This window comes from Equus caballus, chromosome 6 (genome assembly GCF_041296265.1).
Source record: "Equus caballus isolate H_3958 breed thoroughbred chromosome 6, TB-T2T, whole genome shotgun sequence".
Lineage (NCBI taxonomy): Eukaryota > Metazoa > Chordata > Mammalia > Perissodactyla > Equidae > Equus > Equus caballus.
Window position 1 is genome coordinate 51107978 of NC_091689.1, and position 21267 is coordinate 51129244.

Sequence of the window (21267 nt, forward strand, 5' to 3'; positions counted from 1 at the left end):
AGAATTCCACAGTAAATTTTTTTTGTATGCCTGCCCAGAAGGGACCCAAAGACCTAGCCCCAGCGATTTCTAGTTTCATCGTTTCTTGATTGATGGCAGTGCTCCTCTACTTTGAAACATTTGGTAAATCTCCTTGTGCATTGCCTTGTTTTGCTTTTGTTCTAGGGGTCAATTTGTCTGTCCATGATCCAATAACAAATTGTCTAAATTATTATTTCTCTTATAATATGTAGCTTTGTATTTATCATGCCAAATTTTCTCTTATCATTCTTCATCTTTAGAAGTATAGTGGCTGTTCTTGGCTCTCTGCCTTACCATAGAAATATTAGAATTAACTCTATTTTCCAGAAAAAAAGTGTTAGGATTTGATTTAGTTTCACTAAGTTTTTACAACACATTTGGGAGAGTCAATATATTTATAATATTATTAAACTTTTCTATCCATTGGTAAGAGATATCTCTTCAGTAATTTAGGTCTTTAATATCTTTCAGGAAAGTTTTATAATTTTCTACATGGTAATTGTGTTCATCTTTTGTTATATTTACTTCTATGTATTTTACTTTTTCCTAATGTAAATGACATCTTTTTTTAAGCAAACTCTTTATGTAAGTATCCCACTCATAAAGAAAACTGCACAGACCATTAATGTAGAGCTCATTTAATTTTAACACCCGTTATGGGTTAAATTGTGTCTCCCAAAAATATATGTTGAAATTCCAACTCCCAGTACCTGTGAATATGATCTTATTTGGAAATAGGGTCTAGAAGATGTGATCAAGTTAAAACGAGGTCATTAGGGAGAAGCCTAATCAAATATGATGGGTTTCTTTATAAAAAGAGGGACATGTGGACAGTGACAAAGAGGAAAAATGCCACGTGATGACAGAGGCAAAGATTAGAGTGATTTAGAAACAAATCAAGAAATGCCAAGAATTGCCAACAACCATCAGAAGCTCGGAAGAGCCAAGGAGGATTTACCCTGAGTCTCAGATGGAGCTTTCCCCTGTCGACCCTTGATTTTGAACTTCTAGATTTCAGAACTGTGAAAAAATTAATTTCTGTTGTTTTAAGATATCCAACTTGTGGTACTTTGCTATGGCAGCCCTAGGAAAGAAACACAACACCCACATAACCAGAACCCAGACTGGTAAACACACATTACCAGCACCTGAGAAATACTCCTTGAACATTGTTTCTTTCCAGAAATAACCTGCACCATGGTAACTACTATTCATTCCCCATTATTATTCCTTCTAGGAATAAATACACACTGCAGTAACTTTTGTCCTAATCTCTAACAGTAGAGATTAGATTTACCTGACTTTGAGCTATATAAATAAATGGAATTTTATAGGATGAACTATTTTGTGTGTGGTTTCTTTTGCTCAAAATTATTTGTGATATTAAACCATAATGACATGAACGGATAGTTTAAATAAAAGAAATACCATAAAGAGATGCTCAGCCTCACAAATAAAGAATTTAAATTAAATGATACAAGACAACCCTTTTCATTGTTAAAGATTTTATTGTCAAAGTCAAACAGATTGTAACACACTGTGGTGATAAAGATATGAGGAAGCAGGCACTCTGGAACATTGCTGTGTGGAGATAATGTGTGTACAACCTCTATTTATATATTAAATATCTATTAAAATTTAAGGCACATGTCTTTTGACCCAGAAATTACATTGCTAAAGATTTAATGTATTGATACACAAGATGGTAAATGATACTGAATTAAGTGCTATTCATTGCAACATTTTTCTATAATTGCAAAAGTCTAAGACAAATCTAAATGTCCATTGAAATAAAACTCTAAATAAATGTTGGTACATTCATTTAGTGTAATACTTGCTGTTATTTACAGAAAATGAGGAAGATCTTTATTTACTGATATGGAACAGTCTGCAAAATATATTTAAAATAATAAAGAAGCAAGACCATTGTTTATACTTATGTAACATTTGGTTTAGCAGGTAGTATGCATATGGTTGTACTTTCCTAGAACACCTCTAGAATAATATCTAAGAAACTAGTTAAATTTTGCCTCTGAGAAAGGAACTAGGTGACTAGGGAACAAGATGGGAAAAGAGAATTTGTTCATCATTTTGTGCCTCATATTTTGAACAGGGTGAATGTATTCATTACCTAGTCAAATAAATAAATTAAATGATTAAGAAGAAAAGTACTATCTTTCACGCAATCAAAATGATTTTTTTATGTTCTGTGATTTATTTGTTCTTGAAATTTCAAAAAAATAAACTTATTTTTTGGATTTATTTAATTTTATTATATAGGGTCTAGTCCGGTGGCATAGCGGTTAAGTTCACGTGCTCCACTTTGGCAGCCTGGAGTTTACGGGTTGGGATTCTAGGCATGGAACTACACACCGCTTGTCAAGCCATGCTGTGGCAGGATCCCACATCCAAAATAGAGGAAGATTGGCACAAATGTTAGCCCAGGGACAATCTTCCTCAAGAAAAGGAAAAGAGGAAGATTGGCAACAGAAGTTAGCTCAATCTTCCTTATGAAAACTAAAATAAATTTTAAAAAATTTACTACGTATAAAGCTTCTTGTTTTATCCTTGCTCAGGTATGTTTTGAGAGATCGTAATTCTTCCTAAATCACACATACTTGACTAATTTGAGTGAATATCCTAAGTTTTTTCCCTAACAGTTATAAAAGAATGAAAATATTAAGACATTGATTATAGTCATTTTTTAATTATCAAGACAGGTAAACTTCTTTTCACAAATGAAATGAAACTCTCGAGTACAATCAGTGGTAGTAATACTTGCTGACGACGTGTCCACATTTTGCATTAGGTGTAGTCTGCTGAAAATTCCTGCATCAGAGAATATATTTATTTTAGAAAGACATTCCTTAAGGTAAAATTTGATTATCACAAATTTAAAAAATATGTGTGTAATTATTTCAATGAACACAAAAATCTTGTGACAGATATATAGCTATAAAATGATAAAGTGTAGGGGCCGGCCCGGTGGCGCAGGGGTTAAGTTCGCATGTTCTGCTTGACGGCGGCCCGGGGTTAGCCGGTTAGGATCCCAGGTGCGGACATGGCACCACTTGGCACGCCATGCTGTGGTAGGTGTCCCACATATAAAGTAGAGGAAGATGGGCATGGATGTTAGCTCATGGCCAGGCCTCCTCAGCAAAAAGAGGAGGACTGGTAGTAGTTAGCTCAGGGCTAATCTTCCTCAAAAAAAAAAAAAAATCTATATATAAAGTGTAATTGTTTCTAAAAGAAATGGAAATATTGCCAATGGACAATGGAGCTAGGGAAGGAGTAGGCAGGTTAGTATCAAATAGGATGTATACATAAATTAGATACATATATTTGAAAGATTCCTTTGAGACTTCTGAAACTTCTGGGAATTGACTAAATATAATAAATTTATTATGTGACACATTGTAACTCGATATAAAAATATTTCCAGTTTCCTATGACTTGGATTAATGGGCATAGAACATGTGTCTCCCATGTTAGACTGACTTTACGTATAGAAAGCGCTTATTTGCATTTAAAACAAGAGTGTACCTTTTTTCCACTGAGCTTAATGTCTTCCACATAAACAAAGCAATAAAATTTTGTGAAATCGAGCAGTGAGAATGGGAAACATGGGTTTTGAATCATAGGGTTAGGATGCAACATACAAAAGAAAATGTTATTTAATTTAAATTTTCCTCCAAATGTCATGAATCTAACTGATAGTTATAATTTCGAGCAACAAAATTATCAGTAAGTAGGGACCAATTTTTAAAATTCTGCTTATTATTTCAGTAGCACTCTTTTTTAAGGTATCCCATAATCCTACACGCTAATTCATGGTTTTCTTCTTATCTCTCTAATGACTTTTCTCAGTAATGTTTTCTGGTTATCCTCATTCCCCATTATCTTAAACATTTGAGTGTCCAAGGGCTCAGGCCTTAGATTTCTTGATGATCACCTCCAGCCTCATGGTATTGATACTGTCTATACACTGATATGGGCTAAATTTGCATCCCTAGCACAGACCTCTCATCTAAACTTCATACTCACATAGCAAAATTCTCATGTGATATCCCACTAGAGAGCTAAATGTTTAAGAGATTTATGAAATATATCTAAACTGAACTTTAGAAATTCCCCATTAGAGTTAGTGACAACATCATTTTTACAATTTCTGGACCAAAAACCTTGGAACCATCCTTGACTCCTCTGTCTCTCATACATCTTTGAAATATGTTTAGAATCGGCCATTTTTCACCAACAACAATCCTGCAAATCTTCATCGAGCCCCCACCATGTCTCACTTGGATGACTTCAGCTAGGCTCCCTGCATACTAATTTATATTGTTCCCTCCATACACACACAATCTAATCTCATCAGAGTACCCAGAGTGAATGTTCAGAACAGGAAGACTGCACGTCACTCCTCTCAAAACTCTCCAATAGCTTCTCATTACGCTGGCAAAAAAAAATCAAACGTCTTACAATGACCTCTGACATCCCACATGCTTTCACTCTGGTTACCTTTCTGACCTACTTCTCTCCCCCTTGTTCATTTTGCTCCAGCATCACAGGCCCTCTTGCTTTTTCCTCAAGCATGCTAAATACACTCCCACCTCATGCTCTTTACACCAGCTATTTTTCCTGCTAGGATGCTATCCCATCAGGTAACCCACAAAGATTGCTCATTCAAGTTCTTGTACAAACATCACTGTCTCAAGGAGGCTGTCTCTGACAAGTTATTTAAGACAGTGAAATCTCTTCCTCTTACCTACACACACAAAGTACTTTGTGATATAACAAGTAAGGGAGTGCATATCACTCCACGGCATTTCTCATCTTCTGATATGCTATATAATTAACTTGGAATATTTGGTTCTTCATCATTGGTTCCAAAACCACCATTCTCAGTCCTTTACTAGATTTAACACCCATAAGAGCAGAATATTTTTGCATGTTTCTTCAATGCTATGGCTTCATTTCCCAAAATAGTACGTGGCAGGTTATGGGCACTCAATCAACAGCATGTTAATCAGCCCATTGCTAATTGCTCATATTTTCCCCTGTGGTACTGAAGTTTAATTATAACAGGGATTTTTTCTTCATTTTCTAAACTAGTTTCCTGACATTAATCGACAAATCTATGCTAACTTGCTAATGAGAGAGAACTACCAGGAATATGTAGACTTGTGAAAAACAATGGCAAGAATGGTATTGATTACCAAATTAGATATTCAAGATTACTAAATGATTGATTTGGAAATGGATCTTTCTTTAGTTCTTAAATGACACCCAGTAAACAGCTACAAATTTCACTTAGATGGAGGGCCGGGTTTAGATAACACTTTTATTTCATCATTATAGTTTTATCCTTTCGTCCAACTATATCTGTCAAAAGAACTACTATCATGGAATATACAAGAGAAAGATACAAAAGCAAAATGATATTTTACTGTGTTTGGAAGGACTCTCCATTAAAGAAAATGGAAAGAAATAATGGTCTTTGGTTCTGATTATTTGGGGTCTGAGATTTGCAGCCACCTATCTGAGAAGTGAGATCAAATGGAATTAATGATGGGCCCTAATCCCAAAGCATCTTTTCCTGTTCTTGATCTATACTCTATGAATCAGTTACTGAGAAAAACAAAAACAGAGGGGAGGTCTATGAAATGAAAACTTACAGGTTCCGAGATGGAACCATCCTGCCACATCCAGGGATGATTACCTCATTTTTAATGTAATCTAATCCAATATTTGTATTTTATCTTTGATTGAATGAAGATCTATGGGAAAATTAGAACTAGTATTATTCAAACTCCTTTATGATAAATGGAGCAGGCACTAATTTCTCTATTGTGCAGAGAAGAAAGGGAAGTGGCAAGGCCTCCATAATAAATCACCCAAGACTTTGCTTTGTGACTGAATGAAAGGTATTAAGAAAGGGATGTAACAGACTTTTAAAAATATCTCCACCTGGGGCCCAGCCTGGTGGCATAGTGCTTAAGTTTCTGTACTCCATTTTGGCAGCCCAGGGTTCATGAGTTCAGATCCTGGGCACAGACCTACACACCACTCATCAAGCTATGCTGTGGCAATATCATACATACAAAAAAGCAGAAGATTGACATAGATGTTAGCTCAGGACCAATCTTCCACACCAAAAAGAAAGAAGAAGAAGAAGAAGATCTCACCCTATAATAGAATAGATAGGTAAATGTGACTGCACTAAACTTAGAATTTCTCTTTATCAGAAAACATCTTAAAGAACACAAAAAAACAAGTTTCAAATATGGAAATATTTGAAGTACTTTAAAGAACAAAATATTTTTTAAAATCAATAAGAAAACAAAGTTATCCAATTGGAAAAAATGGGCAAAAATCAAAAACAGAAATTTCACATGAAATAAAATATATAGGCAATAAATTTGGAAGGGTACCAAGCTGACTAGAGATCAGAGAAATGCAAATAAAGGCTACAAAGACATTTTACAACTATTCAATTGGCATAAATTAAAAATGACAACACCAAATTGGACGGATGGTAGAGGTCAAAGAAATATCTTTAAAATTGTTCCAAGAATTAGATTAAAAAATAATTTGGCAAGCCAGCCCTGTGGCCTAGTGGTTAAGTTAGGTGCATTCCAATTCAGCAGCCCAGGTTTGGTTTCCTGGCATGGATCTACACTGCTCGTTGGTGGGAAGGCTGTGGGAGTGACCCACATACAAAATAGAGGAACACTGGCAAAGATTTTAGCTCAGGGAAATCTTCTTCAAGCAAAAAGAGAAAGACTAACAACAGATGTTAGCTCAGGGTGAAACTTACTCCACAAAATATTAATAAAAATAATAATTTGGAATTATCATAGAAAATTGAACTTTTATATACCCTACAACCCAATCCTTCTACTCCTGACATGATTTGTGATAAACAGAAGAGAGGACACACGGAAAAATGTGGGACAGCAATTTATCTAACAATGTTTAATGAAGCATTATTCATAACAACAAAAACTGGAAACAATCCACATTCCTGTAGAGAACGAGTAAAGTTTATCTGCTTGGTGGAATATTATACAGCATTGAAAATGAAGAAATGAAAGCTACAAGTTTTAAAATGCACTGTGTCGTTTATTTGCCATGTAAACTGAAGCAAATAAACTTCCTTGACCATTGTCCTTATCTATGAAACAGGAACCAAATATCTGTTTCCAAGTTTTTCTGAACTGCAAAAATGCATTCAAAGTATCTGAAACACCTTTAACATAAAAATATTGTTAATTATTCTTAGTTAATATTCCAACTGGTATATTTTATTTACATCAAATATTCTTATGAATGCAAATATGAAGCAATAAACTAATTTTATTTCCTAAAATCAATGTATTTATTTTCTCTTTCTCTCACACACATTCCACTATTTATCAGTATAATTACAATACATAAGAGGAAAATCATCATAGTTTATCTTTTATTGCCTAGGAAAAATATAAAGGTATTATAGAAGCATGTCAAATGATACAGTAAAGTTGCAGGGTACAAAATCAACATACAAAAATCAATCATGTTTCTACACACTAATAATGAAATAGCAGAAAGAGAAATCAAGAGTACAGTCTCATTTAGAATCACAACAAAAACAATAAAATACTTTGGAAGAAATTTAACCAAGGAAGTGAAAGACCTGTACACTAAAAACTATAAAACATTGTTGATAGAAATAGAAAAAGACACAAAGTAATGGAAAGATATTCCATGCTCATGGATTGGAAGAGTTCACATAGTTAAAAATTCCATACTTTCTAAAGCAATCTACAGATTTGATGCAATCCTATCAAATCTTGACAACATTTTTCATGGAAATAGAACAAAGATGCCTAACATTTATGTAGAACAACAAAAGATCTTGAATAGCCAAAGCAATCCCTAGAATAAAAACAAAGTTTGAGGTGTCACACCCTCTGATTTCAAAACATACTACAAAGCTATGGTAATCAAAACAGCACAGAACTGGAAGAAAAAAGACACAGAGATAATTGGAACAGAACTGAGAGCCCAGAAATAAACCCACACATCCATGCACAGATAATTTTCAACAAAGGAGCCAAGAACGTACAATGGAGAAAGAAAATTCTCTTGAATAAAAGCTTTTGGGAAAACTGGACAGCCATATGCAAAAGAATGAAAGTAGCCCATTATATTACACCATATACAAAATTAACACAAATGGATTAGACTTGAATATAAGACCTGAAACCATAAAACTCCTAGAAGAAAACACTCTTTGACACTGGTCTTAGCAGTATCTTCTCGAATATCTTGTCTCCTCAGATAAGAGAAACAAAAGAAAAAATAAACAAATGGGACTACACCAAAGTAAAAAGCTTTTTCATAGCAAAGGAAACCATCAACAAAACAAAAAGACAACCTACAAGTGGGAGAAGACATTTGTATGCATATATGCAATGAGTCAATATCCAAAATTCATAAAGAACTCATACAACTCAACAACTAAAAAGCAAGAAATTTGATTACAAAATGGGCAGAGGATGTGAACTTATATTTTTCCAAAGAAGATATACAGATGGCCAGCAAGCATATGAAATGATGTTTACCATCATTAATTATTAGGAAAATGCAAGTCAAAAACCCAATGAAATATCACCTCATGCATCAGAATGGCTATTATTAAAAAAACAAGAAATAACAAGTGTCGGAGAGGATGTGGAGAAAAGGGAACTCTCATATACTGCTGGTGGGAATGCAAACTGGTGCAGCTACTATGGAAAACAGTATGGAGATTTCTCAAAATATTAAAAATAGAACTACCATATGATCCAGCTATGCTACTTCTAAGTATTTATCCAAAGAACACAAAAACATTAATTCAAAAAGACATAAGCACCCTTGTGTTCATTGCAATAGCTAAGACTTGGAAACAACCTAAGTCACAATCAACAGCTGAATGACTAAAGAAGATGTGGTGTATATACAATGGAATACTACTCAATCATAAAAAAGATGAAATCTTGCCTTTTGCAACAACATGAATGGAACTTGAGGGTATTATGCTAAGCAGAATAAGTCATACAGAGAAAGGCAAATACTATATGATTTCACTCATACATGGAAGATAAACAAACCAGCAAACATGTAGATACAGAGGACAGATTGGAGGTTACCAGAGGGGAAGGGGTGACGGTAGAGGGTGACAGGGGTAAAAGGGAACATTTGTACCATGACGGAGGGCAATTAAACTTTTGGTGGTGAACAGATGAACACGATGTATTCTATAGAGAAGTGAAATATCACGGAGTATACCTGAACCTTATATAATGTTATAAACCAATGGCACCTCAATAAAAAAATTAAAAAAACTTCAGCTTTTCTAGGTCTCTGAAGAAGTACTAAAATTAAATGTCCATTAATTCTTTGATTCACATTTTTTGCTAGATGTCAGAGGTATACATAAATGTATAAAAGTCAAAACCTGTTTTCAAATAGTGTATTTAAGTCACTGCTTTAATTACATTCTTCGGCTTTGTAAAGCAGCAAAAGACTGAAAACCCTAAAGCAGTGGTGTGAGAGTTATGCTGCTCAACAAAGTCTGTTGCAGGTGTTGTGGAGTGTGTCAGTATTCCAGATTTACATACTGATAGCAAAGTTATCATGAAATCAGATAAGACAGCATGAGGCCTATCTATTGCTCTAATCAATAGCAAAATTTACCAGAAATTTCAAAGGAGATAGAATAGTTCATAGAAACACAGGGATGACAGATATAAGCACTTCCACTGAAACTCTGATCTTCACAAACTTCAGTGGCAGGAGTAAAACTGAAGTGAACAGAATTGGAAATTACAAAGAAAATATGGATTATAAATAACGTTAATTTCCTGAGAGTAGACAAAACTCGTATCATTTAGGAATTGATTGATAACAACTGAGGTTTAAATTGATCAAGGTACTTATAAGCTACAACTGGATTTTTGTATTTCTTTGACTTCATATTCTACTATTCATTCATTTTTTATAATGAAGAGTGATTTATTCATACTATTATTTTAATAACATAAGAATTCTATACATAAGAAAACATAGGGTTTTTAACTCATCCTTCATAAGACACTAATAGAAATGTCATTGCTGAGACTAAATATTATAAATGCAATTCAGTGCCTACATTGAATCACCAGAAGGAAAAATACAGAATCTGTTAGATTGGCTTTCTATTCCCCAATTTTATAAGTACTGGCAAATTTGGTCTAGATTTCCTCTCCTAGAAGATAGAGACCCTCTCTCGTTCTGAATTGTGACTGAAACAAAAATTCGTCTTGGAAGAATCATTCCAGCTATATTTATTCTCTCTATTTTTCATTCTATATTCCCACGGCAGGAAAGTGAGAGATTCATCCTCCCTTAGAACTGTGATGCCTCCCAAATATTGATGGGAGAAGACTAGAACTCAGTACAATGAGACGCTGTCTCTTTTAGACTGCTCATATCATTGAAGGAAGATTTTCTTTTGCCCTGTAGTAGCACCAAGAGGCTAAAATCTCAACAGTCTGATGTATACCAAAATGTAAAGATGCAGCACATATAATAAAAAGACTGAAAATTATTCCACGGAGTCCTCAGTAAAGCTATTTCTCTTGTTTTAAAACAACGATTCTTCCAAGTACTTGTTACATCTGTGTCCCCTCCTCTGCAGGTAAATCAGCTCCAGAATGTACAAGTGCTTGAAAAAAAATCAGGTAAATAATATTGCAGCGAGGTCTAACCGATTATCCTAACTCAAGACACATGAATCTCTTACAAAGCACCTGCTCAGGTTTAATAAAGTGAACATACCTGATCCTGTTTGTCATAAACCTTAGTACGACTAGAACATAGGTCTTGGTATGACATCTTACTCTCAGCCCAAGTTTTCTCTTCTTTTGAAAAATAGTAACAGTTGTTTCCACAGCAGAACCATTTTTCTTGACATGGGTCATAGTCTTTACCTTGAAAACAAAAACCACCATCATCTGCAACCCCAAGACCATTTAGAGACCTGTAATTTCTCTGTATTTCATTGCTTACTTCAGACTGAATACCAGAGAGTAGGTGATGTCCCTGTATCCCAAAAGTCTACGTTAGGAATAGCTCTTCTGCCAAATTCTGCAGGTAAGAATACTGTTGAGCTAGTTGCTGCCTCTGACAGACCCAAGGCCACTGTGAAGATGGCCCTGAGAAATCTTGACTTCTCGAGTACAAACAAACTGCAGCAATATGGAGCAGTTCTCCGCAGGAAGAAGCCCGTCAAAGTGAATATTGGGAATGGTATTAATTTCGAGAGATCTACACTGGGGAAAAATCATCCACAAGCATAAAATAGCCAAATGATCAAATCAATATGACAATATAACAGGGGCTTGTTACTTTGTGAATGTCAAGTGTTCAATTAGCTATAACAAATAAAATGAATTTGGTGAGAAAAGGTGAGAAAAATTAAAGGCCCTGACAAAGTTCAATGAAAGGTTTTAAAATTACATATTGAAATAGGACAGAAGGGGATAATTCCATGAAAAATATCTGTAAACTGTCAGCTTAAGTGTTTTGTACATACCGGTACAACTCGGCAAAACTGAGTGATCTTCAACGTCTGGTGAGGAAGTATTTTTTTCCTTTGTGTCTTTTATATCTTGTCCTTTGCCCTCAGAAGAGTTCCAAAAATCTTCAATCCATATTAAAAAATTAAGATCATGAATGGCTTTAATAGATCACTTTATTATGATCATTTTGTCTAATTCTAAATTACAAAGTAAATGATGTTGACTAAACGGAAGTACAGTCAGAGAAAATGCAAGGTTAAAATATTTTCAAGTGGAAGAACTTAAAATGGATTTTTATATATAACTATATATTATGTTTTAAAGCATGTAAAACAGTAATACACATTTACAAAGGAGAAAATATAAACTGAAAATAAGAAAAATACTAACTAGTTGTTATGCTATCTACTCTTCAAATAAAGATTTCAATGTTTGTGAAATTTAGTATTCAGCATTTTACTTAGTATTTGGTATTTGCATTTAGAGCTAAACAAAGGTATCTGCTCTGTTTAGTACAAGTTTATAGTGGGTTCAATGAATATATAGGGGTAAGATCTCAGAGGGCTACTTCTAAAGTGCAAACAGAAAGTCAAAAACCTCTGAGAGATATAGAAATCTCTTCCAAAAACTCTTGAATAAAAAATGTAAAAACATGAAATGTATGGCTCTTTAAATGTATGAACATTTTAAAAATATCCATCGAGGATTTCTAACACAACTGAGAATCTTCTTTTCAAATTCTGCTACCACCCACCATCATTTACCCAAATTCAACGTCTACTTGTAAAAGTCAAGTAGCATTGATTGAACAGTCTCCTAATGTTCTCAATTATAGTGTATATAATTATTGCTGCAATTCAGCAATTCTTTCCAAAGGTCATCTTCTAGACCTGATTTAAAAAGACACATTCAGACGTCTTGTTCCTAAATACTAGCATTACTTGTGATTAAGCAATTCCCTTCTCCTTTTCTTTTTGTCTATCCAACGTCATCTAATAGACAAGTAATTTTGGCAATACATCCAACAATCGTGCAATACAGTCTTTTTGCACATCTAAAAATAGCCAACTCTGAAACACCCTATCACTGGCCATCTTATCTCCACACAAGCTTCTGGAAGTCAGATGACAAAAAGTCACAAAACTGCACAGATACAGATTAATGCTCATCAACATTTAAAGTTTTCATCACAATTTCGCCCCTCAGTACTACACGTATACTTGAGACACATCCTTCTCTCAGTTCAACAACTATTTCAAGTATTTAATCTTTCCCTAAATTATCTAGTGTACCTCTTTGATTGTCCCTCTCAGATGATGGCCTCATCTACTCCTTCACATAGGAACATTCATCATCAAGCATAAGTTCCCCTCTCCTTCTTGCTTCTCCTCCTATAAAAGCACAGATCCATCCATCCATCTCAGGAAAAATATTGCATCCCATTGAACAAGACTGAAACCCTCACTCCTAGTCTGGATTGTGTCCACTATTGCATCTTTAGTAATCGTGATCTCCTATTATTCTATTTCTCTCCTGAATCTTCAATAATTTCCCTCTAATGATTCTCTTCTCTTGCATATGATCATCTCAAGTCAACTTTTCCACAAAACTTCCTGTCCTTTCTTTTCCGTATCCTTTATAACAGAGTTGTTTCTTTTTAGCTTTTAGATCTTGTGTGCCAGGATAAGATTATTCATAATCTTTCCTTTATGAGACACTCTCAACATTGCTCAAAGAACCTTTCTCATTTATTTAATTAGATAGTTTTTTAATTAGTCACCCAAACCTGTAGCCAGAACCTTAACCATTACATTTATCTGTTTTTATATTTCATTCCATTCCGTCCTCCTGCCTCTCTCAAACTGTGTAACTGAAACCCATTGAAATTTCTCCCTTGATACATTTTGTATATAGTTTTAGTGTCTCTTTATGTATTTCCTGAAATTGTACTATTTTATTTGCTTTTAACTTGTTAACCTGATACAAAGATATTCTGGTATAGAATCATTTTTGAAATTTACTCTTTTTCATTTCATATTATCTTGCTAAGATTCATCCACAGTGTTACGTATCACTGTAGTTCATTTGTTTTGATTGCTACATAAATTCCATTTTGTGAGTAAATTACAGAGATTTTATTTACTCTCCCATTAATGGTCTTTTGGGCAGTTCAGAGATGTTTGATACTGTGAAAATCACTGCTATGAACATCCCTGTAGATGTGTGTAGCTGTACGTGTGCAAGGATTTTGTTTGGATATGTACCTGGCATTAGAATTGCTGAATCATGTTCAGCTTTAGAAGATAATACTAAAATGTTTTAGAAAGTAGTTTATCAATTTATACTCCCTTTAACAATATATGAGATCATGTGGTTCCACATACTTTCAAAACTTGGTAAATTTTTTGCTTAGCCTTAATTTTAAAAATAATTTGCACTGGTTACCGTCTCTGCTTCCTAATCTTCAAATAAATTTTAGCCTTTGCAATCTTCGAACATAGCCACCATTCCACTGAATCTATTCTAACAAATATAATTAGTGGCCTTTCCCTTGCCAAATTTAACAAGCCATTATATTTTTGGCAATTGTATTACTCGATCTTCCTGTACCATTTGGAATCATTGACTATCTTTAGCCTGCTCTCCATGATGCCATACTGTTTTGGATTCCCACATCCTTATCTAACCAAAGCATCATTTTATTTTCACCATTTACTCATTTTTCACCTACTTCTAAATGTTGATTTATCCTAACAATCATAATCTACTCACCCTGGCTTAACAAGGCTTTACATGGTCTGGCTTCTACATTCCTCTACCCTGTCTTCAAATACTTGTTATATTAATCAATAAATCAACAATTCCCGTCTCTAATCTAGGCATGGCTCTTGATCCCCAGACACCTACTCCTACCATATACATGCTGATGGTCTATATCTACTTCCAAAAAGTTCACTCTGGATACACAGACCAATCTCTTGTCATCAACACTGATGTGCCACAAACACCTCAGTCTTCACCATTATTAACAAACACACACACACACACACACACACAGTCATAGCCTAATGTTCTTCTCACACTTTCTATAACATTTAATGAAATATATTCACCAAGGGGAGTAAGCCTGATACCAAATGGTATCACTGATTCCGTTCTCTCCCTTACCCATTCAATTAAATGCACATTCTAGCAATTTCACAAATATGTTCCCTACCCTTCATTACTTCTTTCATGACGCGAAATCAGACAGCCATTGTCAGGAACCCTGATTCCTGAAACAATCTCTTATATCCTCCTCACTCACTTTATCATCTACTCAGACTGATCTTTCCAAAATCCATATCTGCTCATGTGACATGAGTCATGTTTTCCCCTCACATAAAATTTTCTAACAGTTTCCTTTGTTTTTAGGGCAAATCTAAAATCTTTTAATATGGTACAAAAGATTCATGAAGTTGCATATTTAGCCAAACCTATTTCTAGCCACTTTTTTAATTTGCCTAGAAAATGAAATTCTTCTAAAATATAAATCTGTTCTTTTTTCATGTTGCTCTCCACCTGCATGAGTCTTCTCTACCCTGAACCTCCTGACTCATTCCTACCTGTCCTTTGTATCATATCAATTATTATCTCCTACAGGATTGCTTTCTTGACCTCAGCATGTTATATGCATTCATCTGGTAGCTTCATGCCATTGTGCTAGCACTAATAATGTTTCTTTTAAAAACTGGTTCATTTAAAAAGAAACTTTCCCCCTTAAACTGAATTCATTGAGAGCTGACACTTTTTAAATTTCTGGTATCATTGCTGCCATACATAGTTCCCAATCCATAGAAGATACTCAAAATTGTTTGCAGAATGAGTGAACCAAAGAATTAATAATCATCAGGAAAAAGATATTGAAAGCCAGTGTTGTGTGCAAATTTTTTAAAAATTGACATGAAATATATCAAAACCGATGGATAACATTTAATGATATAAAAAATAGATTGAGTTTATTTTCCTTTGTGATTTCAGCAGTATCTCAGTATGATAAGGAATGTAATATTCAAATAAAGATTCCTCCAATTCTCTGGTCATATGGAAAACCTCATCCCATATGAAAAATAAGTTAGAATATATATATATGTAAACCTTATTGTACATATCAGCAAAATTTTTGTGATGTTATTGTTGTCACATTATTTTGTGTGGCATAAAAACTAAGTGATAACAAAATAATAAAATCTTCATCAACACCATAATGACTACTAATATTTTTATAGAATTTACAGTTTACAAAGGTTCAGCAGAAGTTCCATATTTATAGTACCTTATTTTTTTTTAATCTTGGCTCACTGTTCTCATAAGAAAGTATGTACCTGATACTCACACATATATCCTAAGCCTGTGATGGCCAGCAGGAGAAAAAAACATATGATTCCCAGGATTATTGCAACACCACGCCATGGAAATTCTGTACAAGATCAAAAAACCAAAATATATAGAAAGCATTGAGCATAGCAAAACTCTGAATTAGACCAAAATGGAAATTTATTCTGGGGTTAAAATTAGTATCAGTATTTATTGTGATCACATATCTCATTGAATATTACTTATAAATATACCCCTAAGTATAGAAAGAACCAGGCATATAATATAAATATATATGGACACAATTATCATGATTTCATTTTTTTCTTACTTGACATTATAATGTTTTCAGAAAACAGGAAAACAAACAGCAAAGAACTTTACCTCTTTTTTTGGGTGTTGGATGTCTTTTGTTCTTCTGTTTCTTTGAATATGGGAGTTTCAGTTCCGTGTATGTCACTCTCTCCTTGCTCATTTCTGAGGGCTGCAGGCAAAGAATACAGCAAGAGTCTTTTGCAATGCTTAATAAGGCATAAATAATAACATTGAAAATGGCAACTTTCATCATGAAGGAATAGGGAGAGCTAAATGAACGATAAGTAGGAGAGTCTGAAATAAGTGATTTAAAGTAACCATTTATCCAGGAATATCAGAAAAAATGATTTAAATTTCGCTTGGCGATACCTTACAACAGAGGTCTTACACAATTAAATAATGGTCCATTACAGTTTATAGGCATGTCATGTTAAGCTTTCACTGTTTTTAAAATGAATTCATTGCCACAATTTAAAAATTGATATATTTCATACTCATGAAAAATCTAGATATACATCTCCTCTTGAAAAATTATATTTGGTCACTTAGTGCCTGTATTATGCCCAAACGGCAACTATATTCTAACACTAAATAAATAGAGTAAGCCCCCTTTAGGAAGGACAAACAGATTCCAATTTGACAAACCTGCCAACCAGCCATATTGCCTTATGCCAGACCCCATTCAGTTGTTTATACTACCCCTTGAAACTTACAGTCACTGGAGTCATGACTTCTCTCTAAGAGTGTGAGAAGAATTCAGGTATCATGAGATTCAAGGAAAGGGGGTTTAGAAAATGACATTAAGTGAGCAAAGCATAACTTGTAATTCTAATGACAACGCTGCACAGTGATGATTATTTTTCAATTAATACATTAGGAAAACTAAGTCTCAAAGCATATAAATAATATCCCCAATATCAGACAACTAGTAAATGATAGTCTTCGGTTCAAATAAATACACATAAAATATTTATTGAAATATATTTTATATACAAATATATAGTGTACAGAAATATACGTTTAGATGAGATATTTATTATAGTTTATTTCTTTTTATCCAAAAATATTATCCTTCACTTATACTTAGCTTATATAAACAACATTTTTATAAAAAATACGTAATAACCTTTCTCCTAGAAATATAAATAAATAGTGATTAAAAAGGAGAAACATTTTTCCCAAAATAATATTTTTGGTATCTCTGTAGAAAGAACCAAATGACTCTTCTTCCTAAGTATATTTGATTCTTGGGTTATTAAAATAGCTAAATATTTCACCACTTAATTACTTCATAATTTGAGAAAACTTGAATAATCATAAATGATGATAAAATGTATATACTATCATTTGTTTTTCAATAAGTACCCTCTCTACCACAATGCCAGATTACAAGATAAATCTTGTTTTAAGGTCATGTTTTCCTAATTAGATTTTGCTTAATTATTTTTTAATTGAATGTCTGTATACAGAAACAAGAAAACACATTTGTAAAATGAAACTGGATTTATTTTGATAGAAAAATAATCCTATTATCAAAACATTGAAACTTTTCCTATTACATTTAATTCAGGATGAGGGAATGTAAACTTTGGATTACTCATTGCTAACCAGTTACGTAGCACCCATAGAAGAGAGAGACAAAAACAAAGATTTATATCACCTAAAAAAGAATTAAATATTCCCCAAAATGTCTGAGGATTTTTAAAATATCATATTCTGCATAGCAAATATTTTGACCCACTCTCATTCTGATCCATTCCTCTCTTCATCTGTAAAATAAAGTTAACGTTAGATATTAACTAACATGATCCCAAGATCAGTTATTTTCTGCAACGGTCCAAAGCCCTCCCAGCTTTCTCCGTAACTTCCCCACAGCAAATCCTACTTTATCCCTCTGAGCTCAGCAGTGTCACAGCAGAGACTTAGGCCACACACCCACACTGGCCGATGATACCTGCATCTATGCCCTGGGATTTCACCAGCTGGAGGAAAAGCTTGGTCAGAAACACGGCTAGATGTGCTGGTTCTGCGGGCCTTTCACCTCTGCTTTGAGACTAGGAGGCACTTGTTGATATGAAGGATCGATTCTCAGAGAGATCATGTCAGAAGAAAGATAACCAATGATCGCATGACATTAGATAGCTCCACACAGAAGGTTTCCGCTGGTCTCAGTATCTCATTTACTCCCACACTCTGTGTCACACAAGAGTCACAGAGAACTAAAACCCCAAATTTTATGGTCATTTTGTGGATCAGTTCAAACCTGCACTTTAGCAGTTACCATGAAGCTTGAAAAAGTTGCCATCCCGGAATCTCATGAACTTAACTTAAGAACAAAATTCAAAATGTTACAAAAATAAAACAGGAAATATTCATACTCTACCTGGAATGATCCATACATTTTTTCCTTTTATAGAATGAAGGTAAATCCTCAATTGTTATATATATGATAAAAATAGATAAATGACAAAAGGTGCATAAACATTGGCCTGCATTTTTAACAAATATACTCAGGATATCCAGATTGCTTGATAGATTACAGTAAATATAAATACATACACTACCGGGTTGACCAATTCGAATAATGGCAGATTTCTACTATTTCCAATGTTCTCTTTAAATTGTCTGAAGAATCAGACTTTCTCTTTAAATAATACAAATCCTGACAAAAACAAAGAGATAGGCTTAAAATATTGAATGGATTTGAATGTAGTCCTTTTAAAGCATTAAAGTTAAAATCATTTAGTTGCAGCTAAAACCGTCAGAGCATTCTTTCAAAATTATTATGTTTAATTCAAGGATCAGCTGATGCCTTATTTAACCCTAGAAGTAGGTGTTAGGAACAAAAATGGGTTGGTTTTTTTCATATCGACCACATTGACCTGTGCACCTAAAGGGCCCCCAGTGCTCTGCTGCTTTAAATTCTTCTTAGAAATGTTTAGTAATGTTACTGAACCTGAAGTGAGTTCGCTCACCCACTGTGCAGCAAGCCAATCTCTGACACCGGGTGTGGTGGAAGAAAGTAGGAATTTTATCTTCCCACAGCGCTGAGCAAAGAGAGAGGGCAGCTAACGCTGAAATCCAAATCTCCCCGAAAAGCTAAAAGGAAGGGTTTTTATTTGGGGTTTTAGGTGGGGGGGAGGGGAGCTCATGACCTTGCTGGTCAGCTGCTTTCCCGCCAGCCGGTATCTCTTTGCCGGAGGAGATAGTCCAGGTGCTTCTCCTTGAGGGTGTCCGTCTCCATGGAGGACAGTGGATTCTGGAGCCAGGAAGCCAGAGAGTAAGCAGAGAATGAGTGTTTTGGTTTTAACCCTATATATGCTGGGTTTAATGTGGGGAAACTGATATCAGGGTCAATATCAGTAATAACTATTGAAATCCACTTCTATGTCAGCTACACTGTTTGAAGTCTTTTCAAATGCACTTTTCCATGTTTTGAGCTTCCTCTCCCTCACTATTCCCGAAGAAACCTGTCTTATTCCCTTCTAACTAAGGGTAGCACATTTGAGACTTTCTAGCTTTTTGTCGTAGCGGTTTTTTGCCTTCTGCTTATTCTGTTTCTTTGCTAGGATCTAACTGATTGCTGTCAGAGGATAGGTTTCTGACATAAACAAAGATAATGAGGAAAACATTCTAGGAATTCTCCATGCAATAGGCCTTTCTCTTAAAGTCAAACATTCACTTTTAGGCATGCCCATGAACTATGATCTTCCAGCAATAATTACTTTGCATGGCTGCTGTACACATTAATCTATGGCTTCTGTGTCAAATTACCCAATTCCAAAATGTGTTATTTAACAGAAATGTACAAATGTGATAATTATTTTTTTCTACAAATTAATATATACTCTACTGGTAAAGTACAGTTAACACGGTAAATTGACTTTGAGTGTGCATTGTAGAGAATGAATAGGTGTGATTTCTAAACTCTCAGTGCAGTGATGCCATCCAGGGGTGCAGAGAGTTAAGAGCTGGCTGCAACTTACACTCTGTCTTCGTCTGAAGCAGCAGTGGGTGAAGTGACTGACTTTGGAAGTCCCATCCTCTTCAGCAGCATCAAGAATACCTTTCATGCAAGTAGAGTCTGTTGGGGAGACTGGTCTTTAGGATCAGAATCTATTCTGTGGTATTTAATAACATTTTTATATGTGAGGAAACTGACTCTAAAATTAGTATATATTTACAGTAGTGTGTAACCTCTGCTCTTTTTAAAAGTTGTACAGGCTTATGTTTATCATTGTTTAATATATAATACGTATACATCCCTATGAATTTGGAGCAAATCATCAATGAAAGACAATTATTAGCAATTTTAGTTCTTAGGACTTTTTAAATAAGCTTCTAGGTTTATCATAATTAAACACATATAATGAAATCTCAAAAATCTAGCAAACTATATAGCTTTGAATATTTTATCAACAGTATCTACAGCAAGTGAAAATATAAAGAATTATTGTCAGAGTATGAGTATACCACGTATTTTTTTTAGGATTTTCTTCGAGTTTTATAGCTATTTTGAGTAAAGAATAAGGCTATTAGTAATTGGTTGATTATAAAGACATTTTCCCCAAAACTCTTTCCTGTCCTTAAAACACCTACACATCTTTGACCCAAAATATCAATGTATTTTTAATGCTTCTTGTAACGTTTCCTGCACATCTTTTCTTTTTCAACTTTTATTTATTCTTTAAGGCCTCACTAAAATATCACTAGTATTTCACTATTTTTATGTCTGCCAAGCCTAGGCAGGATCAAAGAAAAGAAAAAACTGAAACAACATTGAGTGTAAATAAGATAAGGCAGTAGAATCCGAGATTTAACCCCAATATGAAATAAATGAATAAGTAAATAAAATCAGAGAAAGAGAGAGGGGGAGATGCTTATGATAACACAGGTAAGGAGAACAAAGTAGAATGATAACACAATATGGTTAAATTAGCTTGAACATTATAATAAAGCAGGCAGAGTGCATAAAATTTTGAAATAATTT

General features: G+C 34.2%; 1 protein-coding gene across 3 annotated transcripts; it reads right to left on the reverse strand.

Moving 5' to 3' along the window:
• Positions 1 to 1509: 1509 nt before the first annotated feature.
• Positions 1510 to 19872, reverse strand: LOC102148941 (killer cell lectin-like receptor subfamily I member 1). Of its 3 annotated transcripts, none has more exons than XM_070269886.1 (6): positions 19433 to 19872; positions 16347 to 16446; positions 15982 to 16065; positions 11621 to 11728; positions 10864 to 11015; positions 1510 to 2850 (listed from the first exon to the last, which is right to left on the reverse strand). In XM_070269886.1, the coding sequence occupies exons 2-6, from the start codon at positions 16435 to 16437 to the stop codon at positions 2827 to 2829; spliced, it is 459 nt and encodes a 152-aa protein (XP_070125987.1). In that variant the 5' UTR covers positions 16438 to 16446; positions 19433 to 19872; the 3' UTR covers positions 1510 to 2826. The 3 variants fall into 3 exon arrangements, with proteins under 3 accessions (XP_070125987.1, XP_070125986.1, XP_070125988.1); XM_070269885.1 differs by lacking the exon at positions 19433 to 19872 and adding an exon at positions 18232 to 18366; XM_070269887.1 differs by lacking the exons at positions 11621 to 11728; positions 19433 to 19872 and adding an exon at positions 18232 to 18366.
• Between the last annotated feature and the right edge of the window lie 1395 nt (positions 19873 to 21267).